Source organism: Ictidomys tridecemlineatus, chromosome 3 (assembly GCF_052094955.1).
Source record: "Ictidomys tridecemlineatus isolate mIctTri1 chromosome 3, mIctTri1.hap1, whole genome shotgun sequence".
Lineage (NCBI taxonomy): Eukaryota > Metazoa > Chordata > Mammalia > Rodentia > Sciuridae > Ictidomys > Ictidomys tridecemlineatus.
In genome coordinates this window covers 215,894,194-215,911,987 of record NC_135479.1, presented here as the reverse complement: position 1 = coordinate 215,911,987, position 17,794 = coordinate 215,894,194, and the positions used below count along the sequence as shown (strand labels likewise).

At 52.5% G+C, this 17,794-nt stretch overlaps 1 protein-coding gene across 19 annotated transcripts in view; it reads right to left on the bottom strand.

The window, feature by feature from the left end:
* Positions 1-17,794, bottom strand: part of Pcbp3 (poly(rC) binding protein 3) — a 224,582-nt gene that overhangs the window by 25,961 nt on the left and 180,827 nt on the right. For 18 of the 19 annotated variants that reach the window (XM_078044806.1, XM_078044808.1, XM_078044807.1 and 15 more), the window contains 4 exons: positions 13,146-13,300; positions 11,118-11,141; positions 10,198-10,230; positions 9,712-9,828 (listed from right to left, as the gene is read on the bottom strand). In XM_078044806.1, the coding sequence (XP_077900932.1) occupies positions 9,712-9,828; positions 10,198-10,230; positions 11,118-11,141; positions 13,146-13,300 (329 nt within the window). Of the gene's footprint in view, positions 1-9,711; positions 9,829-10,197; positions 10,231-11,117; positions 11,142-13,145; positions 13,301-14,860; positions 14,880-17,794 lie in introns of those variants that run through there. The other variant, XM_040287145.2, reaches the window with a different exon arrangement.

The following is a 17,794-nucleotide window of genomic DNA, read 5'->3' as shown; positions in this document are numbered from 1 at the left end:
CCATTATGTTCAGCTTGTGGTTTTGACACAAAGGAGACATCCAGCTTCTGGTTCAGGCTGGCAACTGATGGGGCAGGCGATACCTCCAGTGTCTGGGTTGTGAAGAAGCAAGGACCTATGGAGACCCAGGCCCCACCACAGTGTGCAGCACGTCCAGAGGGGCTCCCCACGTGCGCTCGCTCTCCACTTGCCCAGCCGTCTCAGGAACGGTCCCTCACAGGGCTCCACCACTTTCCAAGTTATGATTTGTATAACAATTTACTCCCCACCAACTCATGCCTCTCTTCTTTTGAAAACAATACTAAGTCATGAAAAGTAGCACATTAAATCGTTCTAAAGTGACATGTCAGGAGGTGCATGAGGACAAGGAGAGAGGTGTCCCTTTAAAGCAGACCTGCCAGGGCCAGTGGAAAGGCAGCTTCTAAGGGGCTCTCTGCCTGCAGGCTGCACAAGGAAGTCACCAAGAAGTTGCACAGCTCTGTGTGTGTGAAAACCCTGTGACATGTGGGCAAGTCACTCCAGCACTGGAGAGTCTGCTTATAGAGGGAGCAGCTGGGGCACAGGGAGAAGCAAGGATGGAAAGAGAGTCAAAACACAAATGCCTGGGCCAGGCTGTAGGTACCCGGGGAGCTGGGTCCACAACCTCTGTGGTCCTCAGCACAGGAAGTCAAGTCAGAGCCTTTGCAGTGCTTGGCCAAGGACTGAAGCTTCCCTCATGCTTGCCCTGCTTCCCACTCAGGACCATGGGAAAATATGCACTTGCTCCAATCCATCACTAGGAGTCTCTGCTTCTGTGACCCAGCCCCTGCTCCCAGCAGCGGCCCTACCAGGACACGTGGATCGAAGGCTGCCCTTGCTCAGCACAAGTTGACCTCCTGCACAAGTAAGGGTGGCCAGCCCTCTTGCCATAGCTAGCCCTGCACATGTGGCCTCTGCTGCTCCATCCAGGTAGCCTGTTCATCTCCACATGAACCCAGCTCCCACCCAGGTGTGCTTCTCCAGAGGCCCTGTGCCTGCTGTTCCTGTCTGTTGAGCATGGCGGAGTTGGCTCTGGGTCTGGACCCATTCTCAGGCATGGAGCTCCTGGGTTGTGCATTCCCAGCCTGGGGCCTGGTCTGGCAGCTGGTTCCATCTGTTTACCTCCCTGGTGGGTTGAGTCACGCCCGTCCATCCCCCTGCTGGTTTCGGTGTGTTGCTGGTCATGACAAGGAGCCTCAGGGCCAAACACAAGCTGCTATCATCCTGGACTAACAACCACATGGACACACCTGGCTTTTAGATGGAGCTCTCCTCCTTTCAACTGTCTGTGCTGAGAGCTTATTTGATGTGGAGGGACTGTCCCTCTGGTTCCACTGATGGGGTTGGGGTGGCTGAAGGCATGTGGGCTGCAGTCCTACTTGCTGCCAGCTTCCACAGTCTGTCTAAGCCTCCTCTTCCTGAACCTCACCCCCTGAAGCCCTGGTTCCACACCTGCCCATTTGTGGTGTCTCTCCACCAAGCATGACTCGGGCCTTTGGTGACCACTCTGGGAACACTAGACTTGAGTATAACGGTCCATTCAAGAGGAATGTTATAGCTGGGCGAGGCAACTTAGCAAGACCCTAATCAAATTGGTGAGACCTTGTCTCAAAATAAAAATAAAAATGGGGGGCTGGGGCTGTAGCTCAGTGATAGAGCACTTTCCTAGCACCTGTGAGGCACTGGGTTCAATCCTCAGCACTGCATAAAAATAAATAAAATAAAAGCACTGTGCCCATTTACAGCTGAAAAAAAAATGAATAAATGAATAAATAAAAAAAAATGGGCTGGGCTGTAGCTCAGTGGTGGAGTGCCCTGGGTGAAACCCTATATATGGATACCACCTTATAAAAAAAGTGGACAAGGTTTCTCATACCCAGTGGAGCAGCATTTTTTGGATCAGTGTGAATAGGTCTCCTAATGAAATTCTGATTTAAAAATTGCTTCACTGAAAGATTCTTTGGCTAAAGCAAATAAATAATTTGACAGACCTCAGATGCCATCCAGTAGGTCCTCCCTCCTAGCCCTCTAGCACCTGCTGCCCCGATTCCCATCTTTTCAACACCTCCCCCCCCAACTCCACCTCTGCCTTTTCCCAACCATGCTCCTAGGACCCCTGATGCTGAGTACTTGTAGAATCCCCCAACCAAACTGGTGACATAGGCAATTTAAACCTGAACCGGAGCTGAATTAAGAGCTATGATGAAGGATTTCTCCAAACCCAGACAAGATCAACAACTAACAGAGGAATTTGGAACTCTCAGGGCACAGGACTCAGGGTTGCCTTAGGTAATATCAACTTGACCTTCTCCCCACAAATAAACCCAACGGTCAGAAAAGGTAGCAGGGCAAAGTCTCCTAAAAGCCATGTCCAAACACTTCCAGTGGAAATGACTGGAAGAACGGTGCCCGCAGGGAAAAAGACCCCTGGGTTCTGGGAAGACTGGAAGCAAGCTCTGACAGCAGTCAGGCTGAGGAGTGAGGGCCTAGGAGTCCCTCTCCATCCCATCTGCTCAATAGAGTCGAACCTAATTTGAAAACAGAAATTAGATACAGGGAGTGTGTGTGTGTTGTGATCCTGGAGCGGAAACACACACAACACCTGGCAGAACATTTAAGAGGGCTCTAGAACAAAATAAGGCAGGACCAAAATGAACTTGTGGCCCTGCAGCTCACACAGGCAGGCGGCCCCCTCACTGCCACCAGCTGCAGACAAGCACCTGTGGACACTGAGCAGAGGCATCACGGGGGAAGGAGGATCCTATCCTAGAAAGAAAGCCCCCTTGGTACAGATCAGGGAAGAGCACCAGTTTCCTTCCTGCCCCCCCCCCCCGACCCTGGAGCTGGGTGTGGAGGTCTAGGTAGCAGTCTCCCTGGAGCCTGCAGTCCAGGTAGAGTACCACCCTCCCTAGATGCTCCTACAGTCACTTGCTTCCTTGTGTGGGCCTCAGCTCTGCCCTCACCAGTGCGTCTGCCGAGCAGGACAGCCACATCTGTGCACCTTCACTGGGCTCAGGTGCTTGGACTGCCGGCCCAGGGGCACTGAAGAACCACCACCTCTTCCTGGTCCTCAAGAGTAAAACCCACAATTCCCTTGTGGTTTGGTTCTGATGTCATATGCAGATGATCTCCTACCTTGTGTAGAAGACAGGAAACCTGGGAGGATTCTGTTTTCTGCCTCTTGGCCTTGGCAGACCTTGTTGGCAACTTGACCAATTTCCTCAGAATTGAAGCTGGAGGTCATTAAGTCGGGTGATGTGGACCCCCAAGGAAGCCCTAATCCCCACTGTGACCCTTTAGAGATGGAGTCTCTAATGAGGTTCAATGAGGTCCTAAGAATGAACTCTAGCCCAGTAAGGCTTGGGTCCTGATAACAAGAGGGAGACAGCAAGGATGTGCCCACAGAGAAAAGGACCATGAGAAGGTGGCCATCTGCAATCTGAGGGAAGGGGCCTCGGAACAAACCAAGCACCATGATACTTTGATCTTGGCTTTCAGCCTCCAAAACAGAAAACAGTGCCTATTGTTTAAGCCACCCAGCTGTGGGACCTGGTTTTGGAAGCAGCCAGGGCAGATTAAGAACATCACCAGCCTCATCTCCTTAGAACACAGGGCTCCACCCAGCAAGGTCAGCCAGACGCAGGACTTGTACTCATGAGCACCTGTCAACCACCAGACAGAAGGCACGCTTTCAGAGGAGCATGACCTTGGGGCTCTCGCCTCTGCTGGAGCCCCATCAACATATTAGGAGGAGAGGGTGCTCAGACACAGCTTTGCTTCCCAGAGCCGTGACTGCACACAGGGAGAACACAGAAGCTGAGGGAAATGCTCTCAGATCATCACACCAGACACACCTCTCAGACTAAGGCTGTACCTCTAGCTAAACCCCTCAAGGATGTGCGTGTGCGCATTCAGAGATGCTGCTGTGAGCTACCAGCACAAGTCCCTAATACTGAAGAGGCAGGAAGGACAGGAGGTGCATGACCCCTTCCCAAGGTGAACTCCAGTACTGTTGCTGGCTGGTGGTGCCTAATGACAAACACAGATGTTAGTGGAGTTGCCTGTGAAACTACTCATGTAGGAGCAGATACATTGGCCACTATGTGAAACCCACATTGGCAGGAAACTGTGAGACAGTGAGGGCATTTGTGGCCACGTGTCACCTGTCAACAACATAGTTCTGGAGGAACTGTGAAAATGAGGCACGGCTGTGGGCCTTGAGCTCTTGGGGTGGCTCACCAGCTTCCTCCCTCCCTGGGCTGAGTGAGGTGTCTCAGTTATGGCATTGTCTATTTCAGGATGTGTGCAACATTCCTTTCTGAAAAGCTATAGCTTGTGATAAACTGCTTGGTTTTGTGTTTCCAACCTGGTGTTTGCCCATTTTTACGTAACACGATAAATGATTCAGGACACCCACTTGATGGGAACCATTATGAAAACTTACCCTGTCATACTATCCCAATCTTCTGGGAAGCTGGAAAGACCAGTGACAATTCAAATGACCAACACTTTGAGGACTGGGATGTAGCTCAGTGGTACAGCATGTGCTTGGCACGCGCAAGGACCTGGGTTCAATCCCAGTACCCAAGCAAAACAACAACAAAAAAACAAGAAAACAAGCAAATTAAACAAAAACTTCCACAGTCTCTGCTTCCTTAGGCCATGCAGTCCACTCCCTTGGGTTCTGGCACTATTGACTGGTGACTGGAGGGTCCAGGCCTTCAGGGATTCCACCCTGATGTCAGGCTCTGTCCTGCTGCAGGCAGAAATGGCAATGTATGGTAAGGGAGCCATACTCCCACCCACCCAGCAGGGCAAGGCTGCTTCCCAAACACCCTCTTCATGATCTTCCATCAGGAGGGCTTATCTCCTAACAAAAGGCCAGAGAGCAGCTGCTCTGGAACCGTCCTGGGAGGGGACTTCTACGGCACTGCTGGACACAGACGCAGCAGAGACTGCAGGTTGTGGGTTCTGGAGCTCCACAACTTCACCCAAGACCACAACTCAGCAGTCCACAGACCCTAGGAAGCCACTCAGAGGCCTATCAGCATAAGTGGCTCCACAGGGGTCTTCCAGAAAAAACTCCAAGGGGGTCTCACGCTGGGGTCTCGTGGACCTCTAGAAAGTCACACCAGGGGGGACTCACACTGGGCCCTCACAGACTCTCTAAACCCTAAACCATCACTCCAAACAGGGCCTCACAGTGTAGGGACCCTCTAGAAAGCCACACCAGGGGGGACTCACACTGGGCCCTTAGGGACCTTTCAGAGTATCATGCTGGGAGGACTCACACTGGTTTGTCAGAGTGTCTCTAGAAACAGCTACCCTTCAGAAATAGAAAGCTGACCAAGCCCTTTATAGAAAGTTGTTGACAGTGGACAGTCTCCATTTAAGACGTCGTTCCAGGACACCCTCTCATTTCTGTTTTGGTTTTTGTTTGCTTATAATCATTTGCTATAATTTGTATCTGGAAGGTCTCCCAAGGGGGCATGTGTTAAATCTTGGTCCTCAGCCTGTACGAGGTGGGGCCTACTGGCAGTATAAAGTCACCGTGGGTGTGCCTTTGGTTTTGCTATGCCACTTGCTTCTGCCACGACATGCTGCCCACCTCCCCTAACCCACCAGGAGCTTAAAAGCAAAAATTCTGCATATCGTAGACTGAAACGTCCAAAACTCTGAGCTAAAATAAGCCATTTCTCTTTGTAAGTTGATTTCTCTCAAGTAGTTGTTACGGTAATGGAAGGCTTACTAGCAGAAAAATGGGTTCTGAGAAGTGGGGCTGTTGTTGTGATGATAATTGATGAAGTGGACAATCTTTGGGGATTGGTTTAGGGAAGGAGTTTTGTAAAGTTTGAATAATCAGACTGAAGAAAAACCAGAATGCTTTAAGGGGAGTTTAATGGCTGATTCTGGTTGGGGATCTGACCAGAATGCTGACAGGAACTCAGATTGAAAAGATTGGGTTGATGAGGCTTCAGATGGAAATGACAACTCTACTGGGAATTGGACTAATGGCCAACCTGTGTTACATTCTAGACAAGAACTTGTCTATATTTTGTTCATGCCCTGAGACTTATTGTATGAGTTTAATGGTGACAGACTAGTTTATCTAATACTGGTAATCTCAAGGCAAAACAGCATTCAGGTAGCATTAAGGGAATTATTGGCCGCTTTTGGCCAAATTTATAGTAAGTAGGAGCAAAAACAGAGCAAAAAGATTTGGAAAACTTGCAGTTCATCCAGAAAAGAAGACTGTTCAAAGGTTTAGCCAAGGAGGATGCAGTTGCTAAAGAGATTAACACAATTTTTAAAGAGTCAAGTGCTTTACACTAGGACAACAGGAAGGGTGCCTGGAGGGCATCTCAGAATGGGCAAGGCCTAGTCATCAACGGCTCAGAGTTGAGGAAGTGCAAATTTGTTTCAAAGACTTTCCAAGGCAGAGCCTTTTGAAAAGAGAACCCTTCCCATCTAGGGCTCCCTAAACTAGCCAGGCCCTCAGGCCAGGCACAGCTCAGGCTGGCAGCAGACCTCCATCATCCCTGTTGCAGGTTTTGCAGGCATGCAGAATACAGGAATTATGGTGTTATGGAGGCTGCCACCAAGATTTCAAAGGAAAGCCTGGGAGGACAGGTCTGTGTGGCAGGGTTGGAGTCCCTACGAGCATCAGGGTGTTGTGTGGAACTGTGAGAGTGAAGCCCAAGCTGGAAGGAAGCCCCCAGGACGTTAGAGGTACCAGGAGCATGAAACACACTGCGGAGGGAACTGCAGGCAGGAAGCAGAGCCAGCCCAGGAGAGAGGCTATGTGGGCGGCACCAGGAAAGCCAGGGGCAGGCTTGCCCAGCCCCTTGGGGCCCACATCCCACCAGACTATGCCTAGGATGCCAGACCTAGAGCTATAGGACTTAATGTTTGCCCTGCTAAGCTTTGGTCTTGCTTTGGCCCAATACTTCCTTATCATCCCCTATTCATTCATTTCAGAATGTGAATTTTCACCCTGTGCCAGTTAAGGAACAGTTAAGGAGTGGGGGGCACTTTGAACTGTGAGATGAACACGAGCCTTTGAGGGTCAGGTGTGAATTCCCATGGTTTGCATCTGGAATGCAAAGGTCACCCAACGTCCCTGTGTTAAAGGTTTGACTCCCAGCTTAATGCTGCAGGGAGGCAGTGGAATCTTTAAGAGGTAGGGCCTATTGGGAGGTTTGAAGTTACTGGGGATGTGCTTTTGAGGAAACTGTTGGACCCCATTCTCCTTCTCTTCTCCTTTTTGTGTCCCAGCCATTAGGTGAACTGTTGGCCACATGCTGCCCATGTCCCACCAGAAGCCTGAAAGCAATGGTTCTGCCCAATCCTTGACCCTTTAAAATAAGCCTTTTCTCTTTATAAGTTGACAGCTCAGGTCCTTGTCACAGGGACGGGAAGCTGAGCAACACACACTCCTCCTCTTCCAGCAGGCCCCTGGCTGGTACCCTTGATGATGGCTCCTGTCTCTTTTCTTTTCACTATATGGTATCTGTTAGACCAACATACTGCTTTCAGTGTCATCCTTAGATCATGCCACATCCCACCACCGTCTTCAATCTTACCGTCCACCCACTGTGCCACTGGTTGCCAGAGCCCCAGGATAACAATAATGGTAACTGTTGCCTGGTAATTCTGTGTTGTCGATTAAGATACTGGAGTATTGCAGCTGACGGTTTTTCCACTTGCACAAACATGGGCAAGGGACCCTACATAAGTCAGCTTGTGACTTTGCTAGTTTCCTTACCTTCTAGGAATACAAATAGACGTCTATTGATCAGTGAGAAAATCTATTGGTTAGTCTAAATTTGACTTCAACAACCTTCACAGAGCAATGGAAGAGACAACTGCAGACCGTGTGTGACCAGCCAACAGAGCCTTGGTTCAGCTCTGTCCCGAGCAACAGTTCTTTCCTGGCCTCCAGGTGACTCTGCCAGCACTGCTGCCTTTGAAACCAGGAAATCTCAGGGCCTGTTAGTCTTAGACTGACTGGTAGCTCATGTACCTCATGGAAAGAGGGTTATGAGACCTCTCTGCACAGAGACCTTGATCCTACAAATTGCTGTGGCTGGGAATTCTGACTCAGATTTGTGTCCCAAAACAAGGCCACCTTCATCACTCAGGAGCTCTTCTGGAGGAATAACTGACTTCCTGCTCAGTGCACAGTCAGAGCAGTGCTTCTCTGTGGGAACCACACAATGAGAAGACTGCCGGACCCACCACTGACCCTGGCAGAAGTGCTTAGGGGTAGGGTAGACCGACCACCTGCTGGCACCCTTCTTATTGGCTGGTCATGGTGGCATCTGCACCATGGCTAACACTTGCTGGGTGAGGATCAAGGGCACAAGCCACACATCACTGGAGGGAAAACAACACTGGCTCACCAAGCCTCGCAGCCTGGGCCCTGGGCACATGGACCCAGTGCACCTTTCAGGGACACACCACTTTTTTTTCTGTCACAGTGGTCATGGCTGTTTCTCTCCAGAGTCCCACGTGTGTCAGTGCAACCACTCTCATCACAGACAGCTGAGATGGCATAGCGGCTAAAGGTCATGACTCTCCCAGCACAGGTGAGCATGAACAAATCTGGACCCCCGGCGAGAGTGACCAGAAGGGGAGACTAAGACACCGGCTCTGCACACTGGGGACAGCTAGGCCACAAGTGGCAAGAGGGTATTGGCCTGTACCTCTGCAGCAGCCTGCCCAGGGAGCTTGAGCACAGCTTCTGCCATTTTGGCCCACAATGGTCAGGACCTGGCTGGTGACCACAGCTTCTCATCTCCCACCCAGGACCAGCCAGAGCAGGCAGATATGACCCCCAAGTACTCACATGGGGATTCTGATGGTTGGAAGTCACCTCCAGCTCACAGGCCCCAGCTGCCACCAGCTGCACACCTGGGACCCACACTCAGTCTACAACGCAACATTTTCCTGCCCTGCCTATGACAAGAAACGGTGGCAAAGCCCTCGCCATAGCCACTTTCACGGACACTGCTGCCTGTTCTCAGAGGGCTCCCTGTTTACTTTCACAAAGTCTGCCTCATTACTTGGCTATCCTCATTTTTGACAGAGAAGTTTAATTTCCTGGCTCAATCCCCGTCTCTGGATCAAGACAAGTGGAAACACACAGACACTAAGCTCTAACTCACTGTCAAAAGCTCACAGTGCCACACACACACACACACACACACACACACACACACACACGCACTTCTGCTAGCAGGCAAGCACATACCCCATGTCTCCAGCTCTGTCTGTCCATATTGGAGCCCAGCCACACTGACTCTCCTGGGAGGCTGGCTGTGATGGTGGGGTAGCAGGACAAGGGTGGTGACAGTGGGGCTTGGTGCAGGGCCAGGTGGCCCAGCCTGGGGGTGAGCAGCAGCCCTGGAAATCAGTGTGGTGTGTTTTGAGGTCAGGCTGGATGTATAGGGGCAGGGTCTGAGCAACCATGAGTGAGGTGGGCTTCTCCAAAGTACATGTGCTGCGAGTGGCTGGCTTCAGGAGAAAGGAGGGATGCTGGCCCCTCACCAGGTGGACAGGAGTTGGGAAGAGTACCTGGGAGGCAGAGGAGGCAAGGGGAGGATGTGCTAGGTGTCCAGGCCCCTGTGCCCTAGGAGCTGGCTCAGCCTGCCCTTCCCTGCCTGACAGAGGGCTCAGACAGGTGCACCTCACCTCCTCAAACTTGTACGCAATCATGGCAAAGGCCTTGAAGATGGCGTCCGTTGGGCCTGTGATCGTCACAATCCTCTCCGGGCAGTTTCCCTCTGAGATGTTGATCCTGGCACCACTCTAGGGCAAGGGCAGAGCAAATGCTGCAGTAGCTGAAAGCCACCTGGGCAGTACCAACCTGGGCTCTCCAGGTCACAGAGGGCCCAGTGTCTGGCCCTGAGCAGTGGGGCTCTTTCCACTAGTCTCCGTTAGTGGGAAACTTTGGTTAACAAAAGGAATCTAAGCCATCCCTAAGGGTGCCTGCGCCCCACCATCTAACCCTCTTGAATGCCATGTGTCGGAGGGAAGAGTGGCCCTCCTCAGCCCAGGCCAGGCTTTCCATCCCAGTGCACATGGGTGGGATGAGCAGGCCCCCCAGGACAGGTGAAGCCCAGACCCTCCCGCCTCCCAAATGGGGTACAGGACGCTGTCAGGACAAGTCACACTCACCTCTTCACGCATCTTCTTCACAGTTTCCCCTTTCTGGAATGCAGATTTAGACAACAAGGAAAAGTGTCACTGGCAGCTTTGTGTGGGGCATGTGGCCCTGGTGTGTCCCTGGTTCTGGCAGCTGCCTCTGCTGTGTGGGGTCCTGAGGGAGGCACCTGCACACAGCAGGGCCAGCCTCCACCCTGCCCTGCACTGGGCCAGCCCTTCCCTGACGACCTTGCCGTCATCTCAGGTGAGGAAGCTGAGGTATGGGAAAGTAGGTGTGCTCACTCCGTGGCACTGAGACTGTGGTGCCAGCAGGGCTGCACCACCTTCCATGAGTGGTGACTCCCTGAGAGGCCCTCTCCAAAAAGAACATGTGAGGAAGCCGGACACGGACAACTGGAGGCTCCCCTGTAGAATAGTGGCAGTGGAGAAAAGGGACATGGGGTCCCAGAGATGGTCAGGGAAGGCAGTGCCCCTCAGCTCTTCTCCTTCATGAGCCACAAGCTTCCACACAGCCCTTTCCCTGTGGGACTCTTGCTTTTTTAAGATGGAAACACAAGGAAGATTCACCACCTTCTGGAGAATGTAAGTAAAAATGACCTGGAGTCACATATTCAGAAGATGGGTTGGCCACCAAGGCAGCGGGTGGTGGGTGGGGCTGCCAAAGTTCCCATCTGGGCCTTGCCAGGGCCAAGGAAGAATGCCTCCCCCTGTGCTTTCACCAGGGACCTGCCTCACGTTGGAGCAGCTTGAGGCAGGAAGGGGTGCCAACGGGCTGAATGGCAGTGCTCCCGGGGATCTCCGCTTCCCCAGCACAGAGCGGGACGCCTGCTGGGGCTGTGAGGGTGCTGGAGCCAGCCATCACCAGGGCTGCCACTGTCCTCACCGTGTCCTTACAGAGACCCTGAAAGATGCAGAGTTCATTCACCAATTACCTTCCCAATGATGCTTCCAACTTCCTGTAGAAAAAAGAAAATCACAGAAAGATTATGTCACAGAGCAGAAGAGGTCAGTACTGGGGCAGATGCTGCAGAACCCATCCACCCTCCTGACAAGAGGGATTGGTATTTACTTATTCCTTTATTTACATGGTGCTGGGGATGGAACCAAGCCTTTACCACTGGGCCACACTCTCAACCCAAGAGGGGAGAATTTGGACTATGTGGCGGGGGCAGGGAGTGCCCAGCTGGGCTGTCTGTAGAGAGGTCCGTCTATCTGAGACCAGGGCTGCTCTCAGCTTGACTGACTCTCCAAGAGGAGGATGCAGCCAGCTGCTCTGGATCAGGGATTCAGGAGGGCACTTCTACACTTGCCGCCTCAAGGAAATCCTGACTGTGACTACCCAGAGGGCAGTGCCACACTGCTGTTTTAAAAGACATAATACCAAGAGAAGTACTGGCACATGCTGCAGCAACTGGTGGTGGGGCACATGTTGTTGCGGGGCTGGTACCAGTATCTCTCTGCACATAGGACAGCCCCAGAGAGGTCCCTGGGGCATGTCACTTGAGATAGGGTCAGCATGGCTTCCAGCCATGGAGAATGACTTCTTTCAAACCCTGACTCACTTTCCTCACCGGAGCCAAGTCCTCAATAACCTACACACTGCTCCTAAGCTATGGGGAGGGCGTGCATGCAGGGATGAAGGAGCAGGGAGGGGAGCAGGGGCAGTGGCGTACCCTCCTGTCACAGGCCCACTTCACCTCGTACAAGAGGGTATGGTGGCAGCTGTGGCAGCTGGAGGGGACTGAGCAGCTGGTCTGCAGATAGTCGCATCAGGAGGAGGCCAGGCAGTCACTCTCCACCACAGAAACGGAGGTCTGAGAGTGCCCACGCTTGCCTAGAGGGATGTGCCCTCTGCAAAGCTGGCTGTGCCAGCCCCACCAGCTCCAGAGCCCAGCCCTATGCTGCCTGCCATTCTGGGAGACACTGTGCAGACAAGAGGAGCTGGCTTTCTTGGGAACAGGCCCTGGGGGAACAGGCACCACCATGAGCCCTGTGCTGCTGGGATGGAATTGGAGGGGTGGACAACATGGACAGAGAATTCAGAGTGAGGATGTTGGAACTGTCTGTTCCCTGGCTCTGTGTAAGTCCCTCAGTGGCCAGGATCTGGGAGTGTTCCTAGGGCCTAATCCCAGCCTCCAAAATATTCTTGTGCACTCAAAGGAGTCCATTTCTAGAGACATGGCTGACTCGAGAATGGGGACCAGAAAAGGAAAAGATGAGCCATGAAGGGAGACAGTGCTGTAGGAGTGGCAAGCACTACAGTGATCAAAACAGTTACAGCAGGGAAAAGTAGCCCACTGGATAAGGCAGAGGGCCCGAGTCCAAGTGGACCATGGAATGAATGAGTGTGTGGAAGGCCTGTAGCTGTAGAGACTTCCCAGCAGGGACTTTCTGACCATGGAGAGGGGCTGCTGCACACAGGGAGCGGGGCAGGAGCCTCCCACCCAGGGGCTCATGTGAACACCACCAGGAATGGGATGTAGTGACATCTGGGCCCACTGACAGGAAGGCTGCCGTGAATTCCTGTCAATGGCAGAGAAACATCCACCAAAGCCAAAGTGAGGGCCACGTCACAAAAGCGCTGGACAGAAACTTGTACCAGTAAAAGTCAAAGGTGGAAGGAGACTGGAAAGAGGCGACAGGCTGTGCTCCAGTGCTGCCTGGACCCCTTGCCATCAAAGGCTGTGCCACACACACTGCTTGGCCTGCAGGGCCCAGGCGGGGCATATCTGCAGGGATGCCCTGGCTCTGAGGGCCATTCAGAAGAAATTTGCCCCGGGGTACTCTGGGACAGGGCATTAGGCTGCCAGGTAGTCTAGAAGGGTTCCAGGAAAGTGTAATGGACTGTATTTGCGAAGCTTTGTAAGTCTGAGATTGCTTAGACTAAAAAAATATTATACAGAGCAAAGACTCCGGCAGTGGGATGTCCCCTTTCTCTGACAGCAACAAAGTCTCTGTACCTTTCCATGCATCAGCAGGCGAATTGTTAGGGTCACATTCAGGCCACCTTCAGAGACCTTGGACTCCATCTTTCTCCCAAAATGTGGATGGGGGTGATGGCTTAAGGTACTGAGGGTGCTGTGAAGAAGGATGGATGGGGCCCAGATGGCGTCACCTGGAAAGAGAAGGCAAGACGCTGACCACCGGGCAGACCTCCTCAGCTCAGGAACCAACCGCCTTCTGGCCTCCTGGGGCTCCAGCCTCCTGAGTGGGAGTGAACATACTGCCCTCACCTCCCCTGGCCGCTCAGGCTTCACCCGGGGGCACGCTGCCTGGCATCGTGGACAGGAGCCTCTAGGAAAGCCCATGGGGCTAGTTCTGGCCCCACCTGACTAACCACATCACCTGGGCAGGTCACTGCAGTCTCTGTGAAGAGGGTCATGAGAGCAGCTCTCGCAAAGCCACAGAGTACAGAGACCCCCCAGGAGTGTCCTGGAGACAGCCTGCCCAGCTTGGCCAGCATGGCTCACCGTGTGGTTTCAGTTCCGACCATTTCCCTGATGGCCACCCACATCACCTCAAGCAGCCAGAAGGGCACGTTTGCCAATGTCCCTGTGGTCTTCAGGCCCAAATGTGGACCCAGTCTCTGGTCACTAGAGATGCCAAACCACTGGCATCTCCTGACCAAAGCCATCAGCAGATGCTCTCTCTGATCAGGTCTGCACTGATCATATGCTTTCTGTGGCAATCACTCACAGTTAGCCTGCCAGCCTAAATTAAGGCTTCACTTCACTCTTTACAAGCAAAGATGGATCACTGGTGGCAAGATGGAAGGGCTCATGGGAAAGGGACGTGATGGCTTTGTGCTGCTGTGGTGACCTGCTTCCAGGCCTTCCAGTGAGCTACTGGCCAACACTGGTCCCCACAGGCCACTGTGCCATCCCCTTCTAGGGGTCACCCAGCACAAGACAGAGCTACCCAGCCATGCCTCAGAGAGGATTAAAGAAGCCAGGGTTGGGTGGAGCAGTGAGGAGGAGGGAGCGGGGTCCTGCAAAGATTCTAGAAGCTAGAGGGTGAGAGATGCACATGCCCAGGAGATATTCTGGAACTGCCAGATGTGGGAGGAGTGGGGTGGAGGCACCTCAGGGGACTGGACTCTGATTCTGCAGCTGAAGAGTCTTGAGGCAGTGCAGGGTTAAGTAGCTCTCTGCAAGGGCATGCACACGCCCTCCAGCAGCCTGTGAGGTGCAGGAATGTGGCATGGGAAGTGGTTTGCATGGGGCACAGTGTGGGGCTGTGGGGGTCACCAGAGGGGAGAGGAAATAGGGCAGGGCACAGGATGGAACATGGGTATGGAGCGCCTCCACAGGACCTGACTATTCAGTCAGGTAGGTGGCAGCAGTGACCGGTGCTGATAGCAAAGAGTGGCTTATTGGACGTAGGGGCTGCTGGTTTGTGGGGTGCTTGCAGTGCTGGGGGGATTTGGGCCAGGGTCCATGGAGCCCAGAATGGGGCATTTGGGGTACCATGGACAGGCCTCCAGGCTCCCTGCATACCTGCCCAGGTGTGTACCAAGAGAAGGGCAGTTGCTGGGAAGGTGAAGGGCGAGGCTGCGGCTCGCACTGAGAGCTCCTCACAGAGAGCAGCACACTTAAGTCTTCACCAAAGGAAAGCATTACCTTCAGGAATGTCTCATGACAACCCTTCAGGACAAAACCCCATGAAGCCCACCTACCCAGTCCCATGTGACGGAGCTGGGGACTGAGACAGGCACACACAGGAGAGACTGGGGCTTAGGAGTTGGGGCAAAATTTCTTCCTCATCAAAATATTTCTGCTAAAAAATACGCTAGAAGGAAAACAGAAAAATTAAGCACAGACACAGCTCATTGGGTGCATAAGGGAGGTCTGCAAAGAGCAACCGCCGGTTATGCTTACATAGCATTGAAAGCGGGTTTTACGTAGCAAAGAGGTTTTAAAAACCATTCTTCCACATTAGTGCTCTCTGTCCACTGGGTCACAAGCTTCCCTCTACATTAAGACTAAAACTCACTAGGCACCTAAGTGCTGAGCACACAGCCTCGTGTGACTGCTGGTTGCCCGGTGGGAGGCACAGGGGAGAGCTCTGTTGGCCAGGGTGAGTGCACAGTCCCAGCAGAGCCCAGGCCCAGGCAGGGCACTCAGGAGGAGGGGTCTTGAGGGAGAGAGGAATATCTTGCTCAAATGCACAACTGCAAATATCCATAGAGACCCCCAGACAAGCCTGGCAAAACCCTTCGCTCAGATCTGCGTTTCTGCTGAGGCTGATTCACCAGCTCCAAAGAACCCCTCGTGCTGTGGCCAATTCAGGGCTTAGTGCTTCCTTTTTAATTAAACGCATCTCCTTCCACCACAGGGACAGCAGGGCCCTGCGGCGTCTGTTACATAAATGTTTCCAGCCCAGGGAGGAGAAAGTAGGTCAGCGCCTGCCCGGGGTGCTTCCGGCTCCAGGCTGTCAGCAGGGATCTGTCACACAGGCCAGCGCCTTTCCTCATCTGCAGGCAGGAGGGAGCCAGCACAGAGGCTCTGTGTACTGCAGGAGTGAGGAGCCGTCCAGTGGATAGATGAGGTCTCCTGGGACTCAGAACTTGATCCTGGGGAACACTCTGCTCCTACTGAAGCTCTGGGAGCCACAGATCTCTCTGAGGCATGGGGTGAACAAGCCCTAACCCATCTGCTGCTGTATCTGTTTATTCATGGGACCCAAGGGTGTCCCAGGCCTTGCTCCCACCCAGCCCACACTGACCCATCCGCCCAGAGCATCAGGGGCTATCAGAAAAAAATGGACAAAAGGGTTCCAAAAGGACTCAACAGGAAGCAAGGGCCCACTGCCCTGCTTGGTCACCTGGAATCACAATGGATGGGCAGCTCCTCCTGGAACCCCTCCCCTACAGGCCTTCTAGAAGCTTCTTCTTCTGTTCTCGTCAGTGCCTGGGATTGAATGTGTTTTTTGGTAGTGGTAGGGATATTGGGGACTCAACCCAGGGGTGCTGACCCACTGATCCACATCTCTAGCCCTTTTAATTTATTTAGTTTTTATTTTGAAAATGGGTCTCACTAAATTGCTAAAGCTAGCTTTGAACTTGGTGATCCTCCTACTTCAGCATCCTTGGCCTCTGGGATTACAGACCATGCCTGGACTGAACATGTTTTCAATTCACTTAACAGGAGGTAGAGGAGGACCCGGCAGAGTCTGTGTGCCCCCAAGCCTCCCACCCACACCCAACAAGCCTGTCCAGTCTGTGGCTTCAGTGCCACTCCATGCAGATACTGCCTACAGATGTGCCTTGGCCTGGCACACACCTGGACTCCAGATTCCCAGGGCAGAGCCCCGGGCCAGCTGCATGGATTCCCATTAGGTACTGATGCGAAATGGGCAAGGCACGGAACTGAACCCTTTCCAGGCCATCCACCCACCTGTCTGTCTCCGCACGGCCCCCACCTGCTCAGCCCAACCCCTTCCCTGTTCACCACTCTGACCTTCATCGACAACTTCATCGACAACTCTCGGGGCTCAACAAGTAACACTGACCCCACTGGCTTCCTGTTCTCTCAGAGCCAAGCCAAGTCCATATCTCCCGACTCAACAGCCATGGATTCTGAGGGTAAAGGTCTCCATCATCCCTCCACCCTTCTCCCAGAGACCTCCATCATGGGGCCTCTGCATCTGCTGCCCCCTTACCTTAGAAGCTGGAAGCCCATCTTTCCACAGCTCAGTCCTGAGACCCTCATCTCTCACGGCCCAGGAACTGCCCTGTCAGTGCACACAACAGTCCTGAAGTGCCACACTGGTTGGAGACAGCCACTAACAAGGAGAGCGGTGATGGCAAGCACCATGACAGTGCCACCAAGAAATGCAAAGGCCGAAGGGAAGAAAGGAGACCATATATTTAAGAAGACGAGAAAACCCCAAACAAAATAAACCAAAGAAATACACACAAATATACATCATGGTTAAATGTCTAAAAATCAAAGACAAGACAGAATGGCAGCAGCAAGTGGGGACAACAGGAGTCAAAGGCCCCTTTCCAGTAGCTGCAGGGGCACAGAGACCCCACAGAGAGCTCTCAGGCGCTGCCCCTCACATCCAGGAGCTCGGCTGCAGAGGGAGGTGCACCATAGAGAGGGAAGAAGGAACACAGTAGGCAAAAACAGGAAATGCAAAAGGCCTCTGCTTTCCTGCTGCGTCTTCAAAACGGCCTTTTGAAACTACTGTCCTGTTTGATATGAACAGTATGGCTAGGAAATACCTGAAATAATTATAAATAGGATAGGGCGAATAATTTTAGAGTGGGGTTTGGTTTCTATTCTTCCCATAAACTAGTAAGATCGTAAGATAGTAGCAGTCTAACTGATAAGTCCTATAGATAGAAGGTTATAGATACAGACACAGAGATACTGCAGCAATGATTAAAAAAACACAAATGCAAGCACAAACCCAAAAGACTACTGGAGCACACCTAAAAACACTATCAAAACGTATCAAAAAGACAGTAAGCCACAGGAAGCCTGGCGAACAAAACCTAAAAACAAGAGGAGCAAAAAACAACAAAGAGAAAACAAAATAAAACAAACAAACGAAACAGCAGACTTAAGTCTTAACATCTCAGTAGCTACTCCCAATATAAATG